The sequence below is a fragment of the Schistocerca nitens genome, chromosome 10 (assembly GCF_023898315.1).
Source record: "Schistocerca nitens isolate TAMUIC-IGC-003100 chromosome 10, iqSchNite1.1, whole genome shotgun sequence".
NCBI classification, from domain to species: domain Eukaryota; kingdom Metazoa; phylum Arthropoda; class Insecta; order Orthoptera; family Acrididae; genus Schistocerca; species Schistocerca nitens.
The window spans coordinates 111080061-111100712 of NC_064623.1; the positions used below are offsets into that span (position 1 = coordinate 111080061).

At 42.9% G+C, this 20652-nt stretch overlaps 1 protein-coding gene across 1 annotated transcript in view; it reads right to left on the reverse strand.

The window, feature by feature from the left end:
- The window catches only part of LOC126210316 (gamma-interferon-inducible lysosomal thiol reductase-like), a 79852-nt gene that overhangs the window by 24104 nt on the left and 35096 nt on the right, over positions 1–20652 (reverse strand). Inside the window, exon 4 of the mRNA XM_049939514.1 lies at positions 452–598. Within this exon, the coding sequence (XP_049795471.1) occupies positions 452–598 (147 nt within the window). The remainder of the gene's footprint in view (positions 1–451; positions 599–20652) is intronic.

Below are 20652 nucleotides of genomic sequence, written 5' to 3' on the forward strand. Positions count from 1 at the left end.
GAAAAGAAGGGGGATGAGATGAAAAACCAAATTGGGGGGGGGGGGGGGGAACCGACGGAGGGAGAGGACTCATAAGGAGGCAGGGCAGATGGAGTGGGGAAAGGCAGAGGAGGGGAATGCAAAAGGACTCGGGGGAGAGAAGGGAGGCAGAGGGCAGGCGGGGAAAAAACAGGACGGAAGGGGGGGGGGGGAAGAAGCCTGGGAAAAGGACAGAGGAAGGGAGAGGGATCTCATATCTTTTTGGACTGACGGATTATGTTCAGTAACATGATATATTTCAACTAGAGAGTGTTTTATTAAAAAAGACACAGTAGTAGGCAGTTATTAGCTGAATACGCTCTGCTTTGTACCCAAGTAGTCCCGCATGATAAACCTGGCAAAAGAAACTCATGTGGTGCACTGTAGCGCTTTAATGTGTTGAGTCTCGCGACGCGACAGCTGTCCGACTTACCCCGTTGAATGTGATGGCTGGTACGCCTTCCATCTCAGGGCCTAGGGCCTCTGTTAAGTCGCCATTGGCCTTCAGCAATTCAGTCCCCTCTCTTCCCCTCGAACACTTCAGTATCGGCTTCCACGGAATACCCGTCAATTTGGCGCACTGGAACCAGAGAAAAACGAAGAGTTTGTGCAGTTTGGATATTTAATAATGGCAGAACAAGAACTATGTGCTGAAATAAACATAAAGGACAAAAGAAAAAAAAGTGACCAGTGAAAGCCTGAATTTGACACCGCATCGACAGAAAGGATTCAAAATCTTCATCTAAATATTTACTCCACAAGACACAACGAGGCATGATTTAATTCCTTTCGCGGATAGTGCGCGCCAGCAACGACGATCGGCAGATACGCAGGATGGTTACGAAAAATGCAATGAGCGTACGGCATTGTGGGCCGGCAGTCCCCCATTCAGGGGAGTTCGGCCGCCAAGGGCAAGTACTTATTACATACGACGCCACATTGGGCGACTTGAGCTTCAGAGATGGGGATGAAATGATGATGAGGACAACACAACACCCAGTGCCTGAACGGAGAAAGTCTCCTGCCCCAGCCGGGAATCGAACTCGGGCCCCTTGGCGTAGCATTCCACCTCGCTGACCACTCAGCTAATGTGGGCAGACAGAATGGTTATAATTAACCCTTACAGACTCCCTGACTGCAATTGTGAACGTTAAATTTTACTGTGTCCTGGCTGCAATAGAAGTATTTTTTTACCAATGGTAACCTGAAGCATACATTTGTCAGTTCGATCTTTCCTTCATGTGCAAGTGCTGCCAACTGTTGGGCTTCACTGAGAAAATATCAGCAAGACCGTGTAGCAACTGATGAAAAACATTATACAGGGTTGTGATTCAAATGGCTCTGACCACTATGGGACTTAACTTCTGAGGTCATCAGTCTCCTAGAACTTATAGCTACTTAAACTTAACTAACCTAAGGACATCACACACATCCATGCCCGAAGCAGGATTCGAACCTGCGACCGTAGCGGTCGCGCGGTTCCAGACTGCAGCGCCTAGAACAGCTCGGCCACTCCGGCCAGCATACAGGGTTGTGTTTGGTTCGATATATTGCACCGTATGTTCGAATATTGTTATTGTTATTTTGTATGATTACTAAATGAACATTTTACCATTTATTACAATAGAGAGAATTTCGTAATTAGTTATTTTGGTCAACATACTGAAGTCAAATATGCGAAATATGTTTCGAAAACGGGTATAGAGCTTTGTATAAAACTTGCATATAAAATCTTTAAAAAATCATCTAAGAGCATTCATTACTACATAAATAAAAATTTTCCTTCGTCCAGAAAAAAGTCGGGTTTGAAAGGGTTAAAGTTTCGTTACTTCAGCCAGTGTAGACGGAAAACTACACTCGTGTTCAGAAAAAACAGAACACTTTGAACGACTGTAGACAGAACACTCATATTCACAGGACATGTACAGGCACAAGTTCGTGCAACAACAGGTGTTCGTGCATTGTCTTGCTGATAAATAGTGACTGGGGTGTCGTGCGGAAAGGAAATGGCTACGGGTCGCAGAATGTCATTCACGTAAGTTACTCTGGTCACAGTGCCCTGAACACTCACCAACTGTGATTTTTGGTTGTGTACAGTAGCAGCCCACACCACAAGGCCTCGAGTTTGCGGTATATGTCTTGTGCGAATGCAGTCACTGTGATGCCGCTCCACCTTCCTGGGGCGAACCGAAATGCGGCCATTATTTTCAATCAAACAGAACCTGGATTCGTCCGAAAAGACTATCTGATGCCATCTCTGTCCCCAGTGACGTCGTTCCATTCACCATTGCCATCTAGCGTGTTTCTGCTCATTTGTTAATGGTAGTCGGAGAAATTGATGATGTGCATGTAACCCACGCCATAATAAACGACGAAGGACTCTCACCGCTGATAGTGTACGATGTGTTACACTGTAGCGCCGAGAAGGACGCAGATCTGTCCTGCAGTGCCATTCGGATGATGTGTCCGTCTTCTCGGGAGTGGTCTGGGTGGTGCGACCTGACCCATCTCGTCGTGTTCAACGGCCTTCCGCGAATCATTCTGCACTCACCCGTTGCACTCCCGAAAGACTTCGTCCCACACGAGCACCAGTTTCCCGGATGGATGCATCACAGTTTCTCATTCCAACGAACTCTCTTTCAAACTTATTGATTTGACAGTACAGTTCGCGCAAACGTCTGCAAGGCCTCCTGCACGTCTATTCAAGTAACACTGATACATCACCTTCGGTTTATAGCGACAAGGAGAGCCGCACGCACATTTTACCTGTACGTGGTGTTACGCCATGATATCGATGTTGACCTTGAAACATGGGGCCGGCATGTTTCACATGCTAATCCTTTCTGCAGAGCATACTAATGTACAAGTCCTGTAAATATAAGCGTCTTACGAGGTGCATTCAAGTTCTAAGGCCTCCGATTTTTTTTTCCGGACTGGAAAGAGATAGAAACATACGCATTGTTTTAAAATGAGGCAGTTTTCATTGTCAATATGTCCCAGAGATGGCAGCACCGTACGGCAGATGGAATTTTACCGCCAGCGGCGAGAATGAGAACTGTTTTAAATACTTAAAATGGGGACGTTTTCCTTACTTGAACAGCGTGCAATCATTCGTTTTCTGAATTTGAGTGGTGTGAAACCAATTGAAATTCATCGACAGTTGAAGGAGACATGTGGTGATGGAGTTATGGATGTGTCGAAAGTGCATTCGTGGGTACGACAGTTTAATGAAGTCAGAACATCGTGTGACAACAAACCGAAACAACCTCGGGCTCGCACAAGCCGGTCTGACGACACGATCGAGAAAGTGGAGAGAATTGTTTTGGGGGATCGCCGAATGACTGTTGAACAGATCGCCTTGGCATTTCTTTGGATTCTGTGCACACAATCCTGCATGACGACCTGAAAATGCGAAAAGTGTCATCCAGGTGGGTGCCACGAATGCTGACTGACGACCACATGGCTGCCCGTGTGGCATGTTGCCAAGCAATGTTGATGCGCAACGACAGCATGAATGGGACTTTCTTTTCGTCAGTTGTGACAATGGATGAGACGTGGATGCCATTTTTCAATCCTGAAAGAAAGCGCCAGTCAGCTCAATGGAAGCACACTGATTCACCGCCACCAAAAAAATTTCGGGTAACCGCCAGTGCTGAAAAAATGATGGTGCCCATGTTCTGGGACAGCGAGGGCGTAATCCTTACCCATTGCGTTCCAAAGGGCACTACGGTAACAGGTGCATCCTACGAAAATGTTTTGAAGAACAAATTCCTTCCTGGACTGCAACAAAAACGTCCGGGAAGGGCTGTGTGTGTGCTGTTTCACCAAGACAACGCACCCACACATCGAGCTAACGGTACGCAACAGTTTCTTCGTGAAAACAACTTTGAAGTGATTCCTCATGCTCCCTACTCACCTGCCCTGGCTCCTAGTGCCTTTTGGCTTTTTCCAACAATGAAAGACACTCTCCGTGGCCGCACATTCACCAGCCGTGCTGCTATTGCCTCAGCGATTTTCCAGTGGTCAAAACAGACTCCTAAAGAAGCCTTCGCCGCTGCCATGGAATCATGGCCTCAGCGTTGTGAAAAATGTGTACGTCTGCAAGGCGATTACGTCGAGAAGTAACGCCAGTTTCATCGATTTCGGGTGAGTAGTTAATTAGAAAAAAAATCGGAGGCCTTAGAACTTGAATGCATCTCGTATATCTAGTAGTTCAAGGTGTTCCGTTTTTTTTTTTCTGAATATGAGTGTATTTTCCGTTGGGTACTCAACATTATAGGAATGATGTTCAGGTTGTGCACTGCAGGCTTTGCATTGTCATTTAGTGTAATTCTGAGTGCTGGATTTCAGAGTGCACATCTGTTTTCGGCTCATCTAAACGAACTCTCTTGTTGTGATTGCAGATTATTTGTCTTCCTACTGGCTTTCAAAAACGTCGCTAAGCAAGGACACAAGTATTTTGTGTGCAATGAAGGTGAGAAGAAGTACTGGACTTATGAGTAAATTGTAAATTTCTTTTATTTGACTATCGATAAACAGTCTTTGTTAGACGTGTTTCGGCATAGCGACAGGCGCCGGCACGAAGATCAAGGGCGATACAGCAGAGAGGGCTGTGAGACGACGTCAGCCAATAGCGCGCTGAGTGGGACGTCACCACGACAAGAGCGGCATCTACACGAAGAGAAGAAAAGCGGCGCGCCACCTACCCTCGGCTGCAGTAGATCAGCACTGGAAGACAAGCCGTCACTTGTGAACAGTATCATTCACTATCATGGAAATTGTATACATTGAAGGACACTGATTATTTGCATGTCATCAATTGCTTGCGACCAATCTTTCTACAAACGCCAAGTTAAGTATTTTCAATCTACTTTATTGTAATAAAAACCATTAATGTGATTTGGTTGAATTGTTGTTTAGCTATCTGAGAAAGCAGCAGTCTAGGCACCCTATATTGCTCCAGTGGGCAGGATACCACAAGACGAAAAGAAATGGACTATCTGCTCAAAATTATCCGGACATCTATTAGTCGACTTTATGACTGCTTTGGCTCCACTGGGGAGAATTTCAGGAAGGTACTTGAATGTATGTGGCGAAATGGCGGCCCGTTATTCCTTACGGGCTGAAACCACAGAAGATAGAGGTGTTGGTTACTTTGAACTTTGTAACTCATCCAAAAGGTGTTCCATTGGGGTAGGGTGGGGATTCTGGGCAGGAAAATCCATTTCAGGAGTGTTATTATTCACAAACCATTGCCCGACCCATGCAACTTTATGACAAGGGGTGTTGTCATGCTGGTAGAGACAATCCTCGCCCCTGAACCGTTCCTATACACAATGTTGTCAAATGTATTCATAAGCTTCCACATTTAGCATTTCCTTAAGTGCATTAAGGGGACCACATTCAAGCCACGAAAAATACCCCCATACCACAACACTGCCTTCTCCACACTTCAAAGCTGCTACTACACCTGATGGCACGTGACGTTCTCCAGGGATTCGACAAAACCACATCCTGCTATCGGTTTACCACAGGGTACAGCGTGATTCATCGCTCCAAATCACTCGTTTGCAATCATCCACTGTCTTGTAGCGTCACTCTTTACACCACATCAAGCATCACATAGTGCTGATTGCAGAAATGTGTGGCTTATGAGAAGATGCTCGACCACGACTCCTTCCCTTTAAGTTCCCGTGCACAGTCATTGTGCCATCTGGATTTCAAGTAGCAGTTTGGAACTCACGAGTGATTTCATGCGATTTCTTACGACCACCCTCCGCAGTGCTCGATGGTCCCCATCCACTACTACACGATATCTGCCTGGGCTTGGTTTACTCGTGGTCCTTCCTTCGTGTGAAGCAATATATTGTCCGAGTCTTCGCGGAAAGTGCTGTCTCGAAAGTTCAACAGTAAATCTCCCTGTTGATGCACAACGCCTCTCTTGTAATGTTGCGAAGGGGGTTTATTGAGCATATCTGTAACGATCCCGTGACGAAACGTGCCGCTCTTTGTTGGATCTTCTCTATGTCTTCTACAGTCCTACCTGGTAAGGATTCCAGACAGGTGAACAATACACAATAATTGGTCAAACAAGCGCCTTATAAGCTACTTCCGTCTTGGATGAGTGACATTTCCTTACCATTCTCCCTATGCATCTCACTCTGGCATCTGCTTTGCCTTCTATTTGTTTTATGTGGTCATTCCGCTAAAGGTCGCTCTGGTAGTTACTCCTAGATATTTTACGGAAGTTACTGTTTCCAGCAATTTGTTGTCAACATTGTAGTTGTGTAGTAGTGGATTTCTTTTCCTATGTATGCGCAATATGTTATACTTTAGGATCAATTCTCTGCCGGTCATTATGCAAATCGGCAGTTCTGTGGCTTTGCTACTTTCTTATGCTCATCTGTGATCCATCTTAGAGAGCTTCCGACGCTTTTTACTAGATCGTTTATTTATGTTTTGAGCAGTAATGGTCCTGTCTCGCTTCGTTGGGGTACTTCGGTAATTACATATACATCTGTTGATTTTGTTCCGTTAAGAGCGATGTGTTGAATTCTATCTGCAAGGGACTTTTGAAACCAGTTGCAAATCCGGTCCGATACTTAATGGGCTCGATCTTTTTTGACTAAACGGCAGTGCGGGATGGTGCCAAGAGCCTTCCTGTAGTCAAGGAACACGACATCAACATAAGTGCCGTTGCCTACAGCAATATGCATATCATGGAGGTACAGAGCAACCTGAGTTTCGCGAGTGTTAAGAATTTGTTTTATCTCATTACGAAGTTTTCTAGTCGAAACGTTATGTAATACCTTCTTTCCTTAATTCCAGTCAACGATCACAGACAAATTGTCGTAAGACTTCTACGGATAATAACCATCCGTAAAAAAACACAAGAGGTCTTGTATTATCCTGATTAAGCCAAAGTGGTGTCGTAATGAAATGTTAACAAAGTTAGGTGTAATAATACAATGCAGGACAGACCAGAGTTCTGGGAAAATCACGATGTGAACAGCGGCACTGTTACACTGACTGTACTATAATACACAACTCTGTTTACATCTCACAATGAGCCAACTTTGAAAGGTTGGTTCAAATGGCTCTGAGCACTATGGGACTTAACTGCTGAGGTTATCAGTCCCCTAGAACTTAGAACTACTTAAACCTAACTAACGTAAGGACATCACACACATCCACGCCCGAGGCAGGATTCGAACCTACGACCGTAGCGGTCGCGCGGCTCCAGACTGTAGCGTCAAGAACCGCTCGGCCACTTCGGCCGGCCTTTGAAAGGAAATCAATGTTTGTGATCATTCTCAGGAACTAAAGAAAGAAATTCCATACTTCCAGGATATGTTCGCGTCTATGTCGCAGCTTGTGAAAGGAGTGTCGCAATGTTAGAAGAGTTATTGCTTCAGCGGTTTTTCACAATCCTGGTAATCTAGGTGGGTGTATATCAACAGATTCGCAAGTGTTAGCGAGTAGGATTTGCAAACATCATTTCTTGACCTGTCCCCTTCCTCCTCCTTATGAGATCTGTGACATCCAAAAGGTAATAGAGCTCTCTTTTTCAATAAAAACATATTATTAATGTACTTATAGCTTGACTTCATCGTCCTGACGAAATCGTTACATATAATTTTAAAATTAGGCCAGGTAGAGCTAAAATAGTTACACTTGATTGAATGACCAATTCCTACGGCACAAAAGACGTTTAAATACAAGTGTTAAAACTTAAAATATAGAACCCAATGAAAAGTGCAGTGGTCCTCTGTAGCTGTAGTAATTTATGTCGATTAGAGTTTCACACAACAGGTTTGGCAGCTTTTAAGTCGCATCTTCTGGTGTATTGAAATGCCATGTCATATTATATAGAGCACTGTTCAAAAAATGGTTCAAATGGCTCTGAGCACTATGGGACTTAACATCTGTAGTCATCAGTCCCCTAGAACTTAGAACCACTTAAACCTAACTAACCTAAGGACATCACACACATCCACGCCCGAGGCAGGATTCGAACCTGCGACCGTAGCAGTCGCGCGGCTCCGGACTGAGCGCCTAGAACCGCGAGACCACCGCGGCCGGCAGAGAACTGTTACAGAATGCCGCAGAGTTAGAGTTGCTGTGACTAGGTAAAGTTCTCGGCCTTCCTCAATTGATAAAAACCATCATAAATCATGAATGTCCAGTCTGTGATAAAATCGCAAACTGTCATCACTTTACCAATCCGAGTATTTTCCTGTGGGCCTACGTCAAGAAACGAGGAGCATTGAGTGGTACTCTGATCGACTTAAATAACTACGGCTACAGACGACTACTGCACTTTTCATTCAGTTTTATGTTTTAAGTTTTAACACCTGTATTAAAACATCTGTTGTACTAGACGAATTGGTCAGTCAAGCATTCTGAAGAAATCAGACCGCTGAGCTTCAGACACCATTCTTGTAAAACAACTGATGCTCGGAAATCCGAAAGCAGAAATTTGAGTGGCGTAGCTCTGGCCTTATGTAAACACGACAGAGAATATTGGTTTCCGCTAGTTGTAGCGCATATAGTCTGATAAGGCAAAACGTTACGGCTACTGCCCACCACCGAGCTAAGTGGCGCAGTGGTTAGCACACTGGACTCGCATTTGGGAGGAGGACGGTTCATACCAACGTCCCGCCATCCTGATTTAAGTTTTCTGTGATTTTCATAAATCGCTTCAGGCAAATTCCGGGATGGTTCCTTTGAAAGGGCGCGGCCGACTTCCTTCCCCATGCTTCCCTAATCCGATGAGACCCATGACCTCGCTGTTTGGTCCCCTCCCTCAAATCAGCCAACCAACACTGCCCATCGCGAATTTGGATGCCACCTGGGGATATGACGCAGTAACAAAAGCATGTAAGCGGAGCAGACATGGACGGAGGTCACCCTAGCGAAGATATGGGCTAAAAATGGGGAAATCCACTGAGATAAGCGACTCTGACAAAGGGCAGATTATAATTACGCAGAGCCCGTGAACGAGTATCTCGTAAACGGTAAAGCTGGTCGAATGTTCGCGTGCTACTGTCGTGAGCATCTGCGGAAAGAGGTAGAAGGACAGCGAAACTACCACTACGCACTTAATGATTGGACGTCCATGACCCTTCACAGAACGTGGGGTCCAGAGGCTTGTCTGGTTCGTAAACTAGGGTAGACAGTATCTGTGGCATCTCTGCTGGTGCACGCACAAGTGTTTCGTAGCACACCGTTTATCGTACACTGGTGAACATACAGCTCCGCAGCAGACCACCATTACGTGTTCACATGTAGACTCAATCACATCGTCAATTACGAATGCAGTGGGCACGGGACCATCGGTATTCGATCATAGATCAATGGAAATGTGTCGGATCTGCGGGCGAATCACGTTTTTGTTCCACTATGTCGATAGTGGTCTCCTCAAACGGTGTCATCGAGGTGAACAGGGCCTCGAAACTTGCAGAACGCCACGGACGCAGGCTGCTGGAAACAGTATTACGCTGTGGAAGACATTCACCTGCGCTTGAATGGGACCTGTGGTAGTACTCGAGTACACGCTGACAGCTGCGAACCACCTGCATCCCTCCATGTTTGATGTCTTCCCCGTCATTGATGTCATCATTCAGCAGTATAACTGTCCGTGTCTCGGAGCCAGAACGTTGCTACAATGGTTTGAGGAGCATTATAGTGAACTCACGTTGATGCCTCAGCGACCAAATTCGAGTGATGTAAATCCTATGGAACCCATCTGGGTCGCTATCGGGCGCCATAACAGCGTACGCAAATCAGCGGCCGTTATTTAGGCGATTTTCATGGTCTATGCGCAGATGTCTAATGTTACATACCTCCACGAATCTACGAACAATATGTCGGATCCCTGATACGCACAATCAGTGATGCATTTCGTTCCGAAGACGCACAAACAGCTATCAAGCGGGTGGTCATAATATGTCGGCTGATCAGTGTAAATCTCAGTCTACTACATGTGTGGATATGCAAATGATTAGCATTTCAGTGCAACAGCACAACGTATGAACGAGTAACGTCGTCTACACTCTGTATATAAGGAAACATTGGGCGGTGGCTTTCTCATTCAGACAGCATTCAAATGTTAGTCGTTTGTGAAGAGATGTTGCTCTTCCACGTGTGAGATGGAGAAGCATCTACCAGCGCGTGTCGGAATTCGACATAAGTTGGGTCGCGGCCTACTGTGGCTCCGGTTCATTGTTCTACGGTAATCGCACGACTGTTACGTGAATATGGAACATATGACTTGAGAACGGCCATACTCAGCGCCATGCAGGAGTTCAGCAGCCCCAAGCGACTAGTGCCTGAGGGGATCGACGCACTGTTCGACCTGGCAGTACAGAATCATACAGCTACGTCACCGACCATGAGTCAGCAAGTGGGCCTGTAAGCAGCGATACAAGCATCTACGGGGCAGTTCGTCTACGTCTGGAGTAGCAGGGACTGTCAGCACAGCGACCACTGTTGTGGCTCGCCACAGAGGGAGCCTCTATGGCGAGACTATGCCCTTTGGCAACACTGGTCACTGGAGTGGCAGCACATCATCTTTTCAGATGAGTCACAATTCTGCATACAGCATCAGAAGAGACTATCAACCTGTGGAGGCCCCACGGAGATCGAGCGCTGCCACACTGTATTCGTCATCTAGAAATAATCTTTCACTCTGTTCTGTACGACTCCGTACACAACGGTAAGGAGCGGTGGGCGGCAGAGTGGTGTGGCGACTGTCGTCATAGGAAAGCCAGACAGGAGCAGAAATGATTAGCGAACAACACAACAAACAGAAGATTTACTTAAGTTGTATGCTCCAAACGAACAAAGGCATTAGACATTGCATGGGGGCTCAATTAAAAAAAAATGCAAATAATTTTAATTTTTTTGCTTCAGTAGCTGTCTGTTCGGTTACGAAGTCTCGTAACGGTTGGCCCTGATTAGTATTATTACGCAATCTGACTGCATAGAACAACAACAAAGAATGAAATGGAAATTTTCATTAACACAATTAATTAATTAAGTCCCCAGCAACTATAAAACCTACGAAAGCAATGCACAAGTGTAACTGTTCTGTGTGTGGAAGTATGACTCAACGTACGCATCTGGCACGGTTCTTCTTCAACAACACAAGAAATTTTAAATATCATTTATACTGAATTAATTAAAGAAAATAGAAATACCATAATTACTCAAGAAAACCAGAATTACACTCTAATACAAGAACACAAGCCAGATGCTTTGTTGACTGAACCTGTAATGACGCATTATTCAGGACATTGAAATAACGAGAAAGAAAAGAAAAGTAGTTTGTTACCTTAATTTATATTGATGAAAAGCACTCTAGACATTACAATCTCTCCACACCGACTCGCTGCTATCACATCTCAACAAGAACTTTTCAGTATCACATCTCAGCAAGCACTGCCTACTAGCTCATCTCAACAAACACTCCTCACTACATCTCAGCACTGACTACCACGAGTTCTCCCAAAGCACTGCCCACTACGACATCTCAATAATCACTGCCAGTGGAGGCAGCGGAACAATACTCTCTAGCGCGATCTCTGGCGCTGTGGCTCAGTGTAGCCACCTTTCATATGCCCTTCCTCCACGGGCTAGAATTTGATGGTATTTTTGCCAGCATTGGTGGTGAAAATACCACCAAATTCGTCAAAAAAAATACAGACAAAAATAAAAGATAATATTCATGCGTAAATATCATATAACTAGATAAAATTTTGGCTTTGCACTGACCTTTCAATAACCTAATATATAAAATACAGTAAGCAATACAAATTCTTTCATACATGTGACTTTACATAACAGTTTACACAAGTATTATGTGGTTAAACAGTTCAATCAATAGCGTCAGCAATGACGAATATGTGCAGGTAAGAGTCTCATAACTTTTCACAAATAGTAATACACAAAAAATCAGTTTATACAATTATTCACATAAACGCTTTCCATAGCTCAAGAATAAGCAGTTGACAGTTCCAGCAGTAGCACCCAGCAATGGTCAACAGGTGCAAATACCAACAAGTAACATTATTTCAATAGAAGCAGTCCATCAGTGGCACCCAGCAATGTTGAGCAGGTGCAGACATCAACAGGTGACATCTTTTCAGTAGAAGCAGTCCATCAGTGGCACCCAGCAATGTTGAGCAGGTGCAGACATCAACAAGTAACACCATTTCAGTATAAGCAGTTCCATCAGTGGCACCAGCAATGTTGAACAGGTGCAGATATCAACAGATGACATCTTTTCAGTAGAAGCAGTCCATCAGTGGCACCCAGCAATGTTGAGCAGGTGCAGACATCAACAAGTAACACCATTTCAGTATAAGCAGTTCCATCAGTGGCACCCAGCAATGTTGAGCAGGTGCAGACATCAACAAGTAACACCATTTCAGTATAAGCAGTTCCATCAGTGGCACCAGCAATGTTGAACAGGTGCAGATATCAACAGGTGACATCTTTTCAGTAGAAGCAGTTCCATTAGTGGCACCAGCAATGTTGAACAGGTGCCGACACCAACAAGTGACATCATTTCGGTAGAAGCAGTCCATCAGTGGCACCCAGTAATGTTGACCAGGTGCTGACCGCAGTCCATAAAATTCACTATCACTAATCACACTGTTCATCAGCAGAAATTAAACATGTCCTAGTGGCACCAATCATGTAGAAAAAGTGCAAATAACAGTCCATACTATTCCCTATCACTAATCACACAGTTCATCAGCAGAAATTAAACATGTCCTAGTGGCACCAATCATGTAGAAAAAGTGCAAATAACAGTCCAAAATATTCCCTATCACTAATTAGACAGTTCATCATACAAATAATAATAAACACACAAATGATATCAGATAATTGTCATATTAACTATTACAATACACAAATAGCAGTAAACCTATAATATTTATGGGTGTCAGTGCAAGCCACAACAAACAAGTAAAATAATATTTAGGAGATAGGTTGGGATCACTTCTCTGGGATTATAAAAGGAAAACACACAAAACACACTCACTCATCTTTCATCCACATTTAGTGCTACTGTGTAGTTGAATAGTGTTAACTGTGTATATGCAATTCTGTCAAAATTTTATGTTCATCATGTGTATCAAGTAGTAGTGGCAGCAATGTATAACCGTCAATAATAGTTAGTCAACGTCATAGTCATCATGTCAAGACCAATGTTTGCCAAGCCAGATCAAAATGTACGGTTGCTGAACAACTGTCAGTGAGCCAAGATATGCAATTACTTCCTCTCTCCAAAAAAAAAAGTATATACTGCTTAGTGATTTAACAAAGTGTGTGTGTAGACAATCTTCTTTCTACTTGAGTGTTCTAGTTTGCCATCTTCATCCTCCTTGTTCCATATAGACCAACCAAAAAAAATATGCGCCTCACTTACTTCACCTCTTATCCACCAAAACTCCAATAATCATCAGCATCACATAATCTCAATACTTCACTAATACCTCTTCAATACGTCGATACATATAAACCTTATCATCAATATCATTTACCTTACCTCTTGTCCACGAAAACTCCAATCATCATCACTTAATCTTAATACTTCAATAATACCTCTTCACTATGTCGATATATATAAACCTCAGCACCAATATCATTTCACTTCCATAACAACTCTTTCCTCTAGTCAGTCTCCTCGAACAAGTACAGACAAAATCCTAGTGCAACTTCAATTCATCATCCCATACAATCCGAAGACACAGTGTCCACACACAACCTCTGTGTAATCCATCTGACCCAAATTTTCTACTCATTATAAATTATAAGATACATTTTGGTTCCTTGTCCATCATTAAATAAAAGAAATGCATACATGACCTCTAACAGACTTAGTTCGAATAACTCTCAGTAATTAAGTACGATTACGGAGTGTGAATGATCATAATATTTCACAGTGTGTACACCACTTCAAGAGTTATGGCAAACAGAAGCCAACATGTGGAGTATTTCTTGTGTCAAGTGTCACTTCCTATTTCAATTACTCACGAAAAATGCAGTGTAATAACTGTCAATGGTCTAACCTAGTGTTGGTATGTCATGTCGTTAGCTTCCTTCCTTTTAGCATAAATTTATACAGCTTCCATAAAACCTCCAGCTCATGTGACTTCTATGAAGTTTCTCGTACTAATGTCGTTCGTCGAATTATAGCAGTTCATTTCCTTATCTTAAAAATATAAGGCACTGAGCGTAAGCAATACATGCAATATCGCGACAATATACCAGTAGCGAACAGAATGTCAACAAGTGGATGCAGCACAATCCCTATAACGAAGCTCTGCCAAGCGAACAATCTACAATTAATACCATAGTGTGACCTAAACTCCATGTTCGCACACAGTATATCAGCATTTCTATACACCAAATTAAAGAGTACTTATGACAACCAATATGCAAACCATACGCAAAGCAGCAAACATATATCTTACATAATAAACAAGTCATTAGCATCATTCAGCATAAGCAAATAAATGTTCATATGTAATCTTAATAAGTAAACATGAAGGCGCAAGCAGATAAATCACAAAGTGTAACCTACATATCTAACTACAGTCAGCACAATTAATCAGGCGACAATTATAATTTAAATAAATAAGCACAGCAGGCACATAATAGAAAAATATGACATCAGTGAAAAAGCAGTGCAGCCAAGCGATGCATAATATATACAAATAACAAGCCTGTTCATTAATCAATCATCGTCAAAATCGGTTAATGTGCGTAAGCACGTCGCTTCACAAGTAAATTCATAGAACACGAAATTTAGCACAAAGTATGAGTCACGTAATCGCAAGCAGCAAATTACATCTAAAGTACGTACCTAAGTGGAAATATGTTACCTGAAAAATAAACTCAATTAATAGTTACCCTTTTTAGTTTATTACTTTTTTTTTCTTCGAAATTACATTCTTCCTGAAATTTTCTCCATAGCAAGTCGTCTTAACGTCGGACACGCACAGAATTTACCTGAAGGTCTTAAATATTTTACACAACCGTATCCTGAAAAATACTGAACGTTAATAACATAATTTATAAAGTCACCGCAGCTTTATACAGAATTTAGTCGGAGAAATTAGACTGTGTATTTGTTTACGTCTGTCAGTGCATTCGCACTGAGCGCTCGATCAGCTGTAGGCGCGTGACGTAGGAAGTGATTGTTTGCGGTCAACGACAGCCTTGTGCGGCGCGCAGACTTCACTGTTGCTTTGAGTACGCGCCGCCGCCGGAACACGGCGCGATATCCTTGTATTCTCCGCATGTTTACATGTAGCTGTTACTTTCTCTAAAGTATGTCATTCCACAAAAATTTTAACGTTGCCTGTTGACATAATTTGCATTTGGCAAGAACAGATCGAATACGTTTTTCCATATTACTGAAGTAGCAATTTTCTCGTAATTTATGAAAGCATTTTCTGGGACCAAAGTGCGCATAACTGAAATGTGTAAACGAGGTGTGGCCAAATCATCCAATCTAACAAAGCATCTAAGAAAATTACATACACCAAGGAAACTACGAACATCACGTTTTGTGGAAGGAACAGCATAATTACGAATAGCGTCTAGTTCCTCTGGATCAGGAAGAATACCTTCTGTAGAAATAATGTGACCGAGAAATTTCACCTGAGAACGACCAAATTCAGATTTTTCCAAGTTCACTGTCATGCCAACTCGTGCAAAAATACGTAATAATGAATCCAAAATTTTGTTATGCTCACTCCAAGAACGTTTAGCAATAAGAATATCGTCAACATATGAAGTAATATTGTCACGAAGATAAACAGGTAAAATTTCGTTTAAACTACGAATGAATGCTGCAGAAAATATAGTAAGTCCAAACGGTAATTTCCAAAGTCACTTTTGGGTAAAACAGTCAAATTCGGTTATTGTTTACTTACTGTCTAGATAGATGGATAGTAGAAGAATTGTTTTTATAGATGCAAAGAATAGTGAAAGAGTAGGCAGCGGTGCAGAAAACTAAAAGGGAAATAGCACCACTACAGCTCGGGGCCCTATGCTCGCTACGGCACATATTCACTTAGTGTAGTGAATCCCCTGAGGACTTTAATAGCTGCACATAAATTTCAGTTTGTGACTTAGTGGCAAATTTGGCGTAAGTGCGTACGTAAATTGATCTAACCATGAACATGGATGTATCTCATTCTTAGAATTACGGAAGATTTTAAATTTCCGAACAGTCAAAAAGTGTTTATACTCAAAGTTTTCGCCTCGTGGCGACAAAGACCTACCGCGTCTGTCCCAGTCCCAATGTCGATTATTGTCAAGTTCGCGCGCCTGGCGCTCTCTTGTTGCATCCCGTAAATGAAACAAATTATTTTCTTCAAACCCTTCTGCTAAACTAACACTTATCAATTTATCTGAGATCTCCTCAACTCTTTCCGATGAGTCACTTAATTGTTCTTTCTGTTTATTTACGTCTTCCGTAAGTGTCGCGACTCGGGTTTCCGTATTGTCACATTTAGTAGTTAACTGTTCATATTGTTGTGTTAGGTTATTTAATCTGTCATTTGGTACAGATTCCTCAATTCTCTCAAATATTTCCTCCTTATCGTGTGCACGTTGTAAATTTAACTCTGAAAATTTTTGTACTATCACGCGATCTTTTTCTTCCTGTTCCCTGTCCTGTTCCTCTTGTCTAATTTCTGTTGAAATTAAGCTATTATTGTGAGCCTTCAAAATCGGTTGTACTTCTTCTCTAATTTCTTTCTTTGATTCGTCTTTCATGTTTTTGAAACATGTCCCTATTTGTGAGCCTAACTGTATTGTCAAAGTTTCTATCTACATGTTAATTCTTCCTATTCCTGTTTTAATTTCAGATCGCAAAGTTAATATTGCACTCATCAACTGCTCCATCTCTTCTGTCGTTAATTTCGTATTCCGAAAATTTTTCGATTGTGAAAAATTTTGAAATGGTTCCGGACTATTTTCCCGACTTATTACATTGTTTTCAACTCCATTATTCATCATACTGTTGTCCTGTGTTGGCGAGTTCGCCATGTCAACAATTTCGTCATTCTCACTGTCCATCATTTTTGTCTTCTTCATCGACCGCGTAATCATTTACAAAACATACAAAACTCGTCACTATATGAAAATTACACACAATGACACTTTATCTCCAACAATACCATTCACACGAAATGTTTCCCTCAAACACGATTAATCGAACAATTGAAATAATTGCACTAATTGTCAAACCCGTAGACAAGACAACAGAAATGAAATTTTGCAAAAAAAAATACCATTAGAAGAATGACAATTACCAAATCTACACATGCAATATAGACTACAATTACTAAACTACAAATTACTACAACAATCCTACTGTCTACTATTTCTACAATCAGAAGAATTCCAAGGGACGATCCTGGCAGGGTCGCCACGTGCATGGGGGCTCAATTAAAAAAAATGCAAATAATTTTAATTTTTTTGCTTCAGTAGCTGTCTGTTCGGTTACGAAGTCTCGTAACGGTTGGCCCTGACTAGTATTATTACGCAATCTGACTGCATAGAACAACAACAAAGAATGAAATTGAAATTTTCATTAACACAATTAATTAATTAAGTCCCCAGCAACAATAAAACCTACGAAACCAATGCACAAGTGTAACTGTTCAGTGTGTGGAAGTGTGACTCAATGTACACATCTGGTACGGTTCTTCTTCAATAACACAAGAAATTTTAAATATCATTTATACTGAATTAATTAAAGAAAATAGAAATACCATAATTACTCAAGAAAACCAGAATTACACTCTAATACAAGAACACAAGCCAGATGCTTTGTTGACTGAACCTGTAATGACGCATTATTCAGGACATTGAAATAATGAGAAAGAAAAGAAAAGTAGTTTGTTACCTTAATTTATATTGATGAAAAGCACTCTAGACATTACAATCTCTCCACACCGACTCGCTACTATCACATCTCAACAAGAACTTTTCAGTATCACATCTCAGTAAGCACTGCCTACTAGCTCATCTCAACAAACACTCCTCACTACGACATCTCAGCACTGACTACCACGAGTTCTCCCAAAGCACTGCCCACTACGACATCTCAATAATCACTGCCAGTGGAGGCGGCGGAACAATACTCTCTAGCGCGATCTCTGGCGCTGTGGCTCAGTGTAGCCACCTTTCAACATATTGCAGCTCGTACAGCAGCAACAACGATGGAGTCGGAGAAGCCACTAAGCGGCTTCTGTGTAGTGTCCCAACGCCATGTAGCTGCTGCAGGCCGTCCTATATCGTAGTGGTAGAGGGCGCTCGTGATACAGAGCTGTGGAGACGCGGCTCCGTGAGCGTGCACGATTGGGTCCGCCACGTATTATGAGACCGCTATCGGCATCAGACAAACTTGCGATTCTGTAGCTGTGATGCCCATGATACATGTATCCACACTCTGAAGCAATGTAACGATGCATTGATTGGGGGAGTGGGGGTCGGGGGGAAGGGGCAATGAACTCTATGTGATCAAAAGTATCCGGATAACTGGCTGAAAATGTTCGCGGCGCCCTCGATCGGTATTGGTGGAATTCAGTATGGTACTGGCCCACTCTTAGCCTTGATGACAGCTTCCTCTCTCGCAGACATACGTTCAATCAAGTGATGGAAGGTTGTTTTAGGGAATGGCAGCCCATTCTACACGGGTTGTTGCACTCAGGAGAGGCATCGATGTCGTTCGGAGAGGCCTGGCACAGTCGGCGTTCCAAAACATCCCAGAGGTGTTCTGTAGGATTCAGGTCAGGACTCTGTGCAGGCCAGTCCATTGCAGTGATGTTATTGTCGTGTAACCACTCCGCCACAGGCCGTGCATTATGAACAGGTGCTCGACAGTGTTCAAAGATGCAATCGCCGTCCCCGTATTGCTCTTTAACAGTGGGAAGCAAGAAGGTGCTCAAACCATCAATGTATACCTGTTCTGTGATAGTACCACGCCAGCCAACAAGAAGTGGAAGCTCCGTCCATGAAAAACACGACCACACCATACACCACCGCCTCCGAATTTTACTTTTGGCACTACACTCGCTAGCAGATGATCACCGCGCATCCGCCATACCTCACACCCTACCATCGGATCTCCACATTACGTACCGTGATTCGTTACTCCACGTAACGTTTCTCCACTATTCAGTCGCCCAATGTTTACGTTCCTTACACCAAGTGATACGTCGTTTGGCATTTACCGGCGTGGTGTGTGGCTCATGAGCAGCCACTCGACCATGAAATCCAAGTTTTCTCACCTCCCGCCTAACTGTCATAGTACTTGCGTTGGATCCTGATGTAGTTTGGAATTCCTGTGTGATGGTCTGGATAGATGTCTGACTATTACAAATTACAACGAACTGTCGGCGGTCTCTGTCAGTCAACAGACGAGATCGCCCTGTACGCTTTTGTGGTGAACGTGTCCCTTCACGTTTCCACTTCACTATCAAATCGCAAACAGTGGACGTAGGGATGTTAAGGAGTGTGGAAATCTCGTGTCCAGACGTGTGACACAAGTGACACCCAATCACCGGACCACGTTCGAAATGCGTGAGTTCCGCGGAGCGCCCCATTCTGCTCTCTCACCATGTCTAATGACTACTGACGTCAGTTGGTGGCAGCACAATGCACAGTTTTAATTTTCACTGCGGTTTACATTTTGCAACCGATCGTTCCTTTCTTTCCAGATAGTCCTCGTATTATACAAAATATGTACCTTTTGCATTATAGATACTGCTGATAATGGGCAGTGAGCGAAAGTAGTCCGGTAAAACCGACTAGTACCAACACACAGCTCACATTAAAGAATTAATTATTAATATGAGATGTTTATAATATCTACAATCTGCAGAGCTCCACAGGTACCAAACATTTTTGTTTCACTTTTGTTGATATGTTAAATGGATATTCCAAATCTATTTCTGTTTCTGACCTATTCAGAACGTCAAAATGGCACACGAGGTATGTTAAAAAAGAAACCGAATTTCGCTGTATCAGTTTTATTGCTTAATGTACAACATTTTAAGCACTGTCCCCTTAGAAATAGTCTCCTCTACTGGCAATACACCGTTTCCGCCGTTTCTTCCAGTTTTGGAACGCCTCATGTAACATTTGGGATGGTGTGCAGGTTTCTCGCCCTGTATCTCCTCTATGGTTTGGAAACGATGTCCTCGTTGAAAGTTTTCCAGTATGTTGTGTTGTTCACTATGGGAAAAAGTCTGCTGGAACTAGGTCCAGAGAATACGGTGGTTGGGGTACAATGGGCATGTGGTGTTCTGTTCGATAGCTACAGACAAGGAATGACTTGTGAGCTGGCGCATTGTCATGATGCAACATCCAACTCTGGTTTTCTCACAATTCAGGCAACTCCCTGTGCATATCATCTCTCATGCACACTAGGATTCCCTTGTACACTTCCTCATTTACCATCTCACCAACTGCCACAAATACGCGATGGATAATGCCTTTTTAGTCAAAACATCACCTTAATCTTTGACCGTCTCATGTGTACTCTTTTTGGACGAGGTAACCCTTTGCCCACCCACAGCGACGACTGCATTTTCGTTTCAG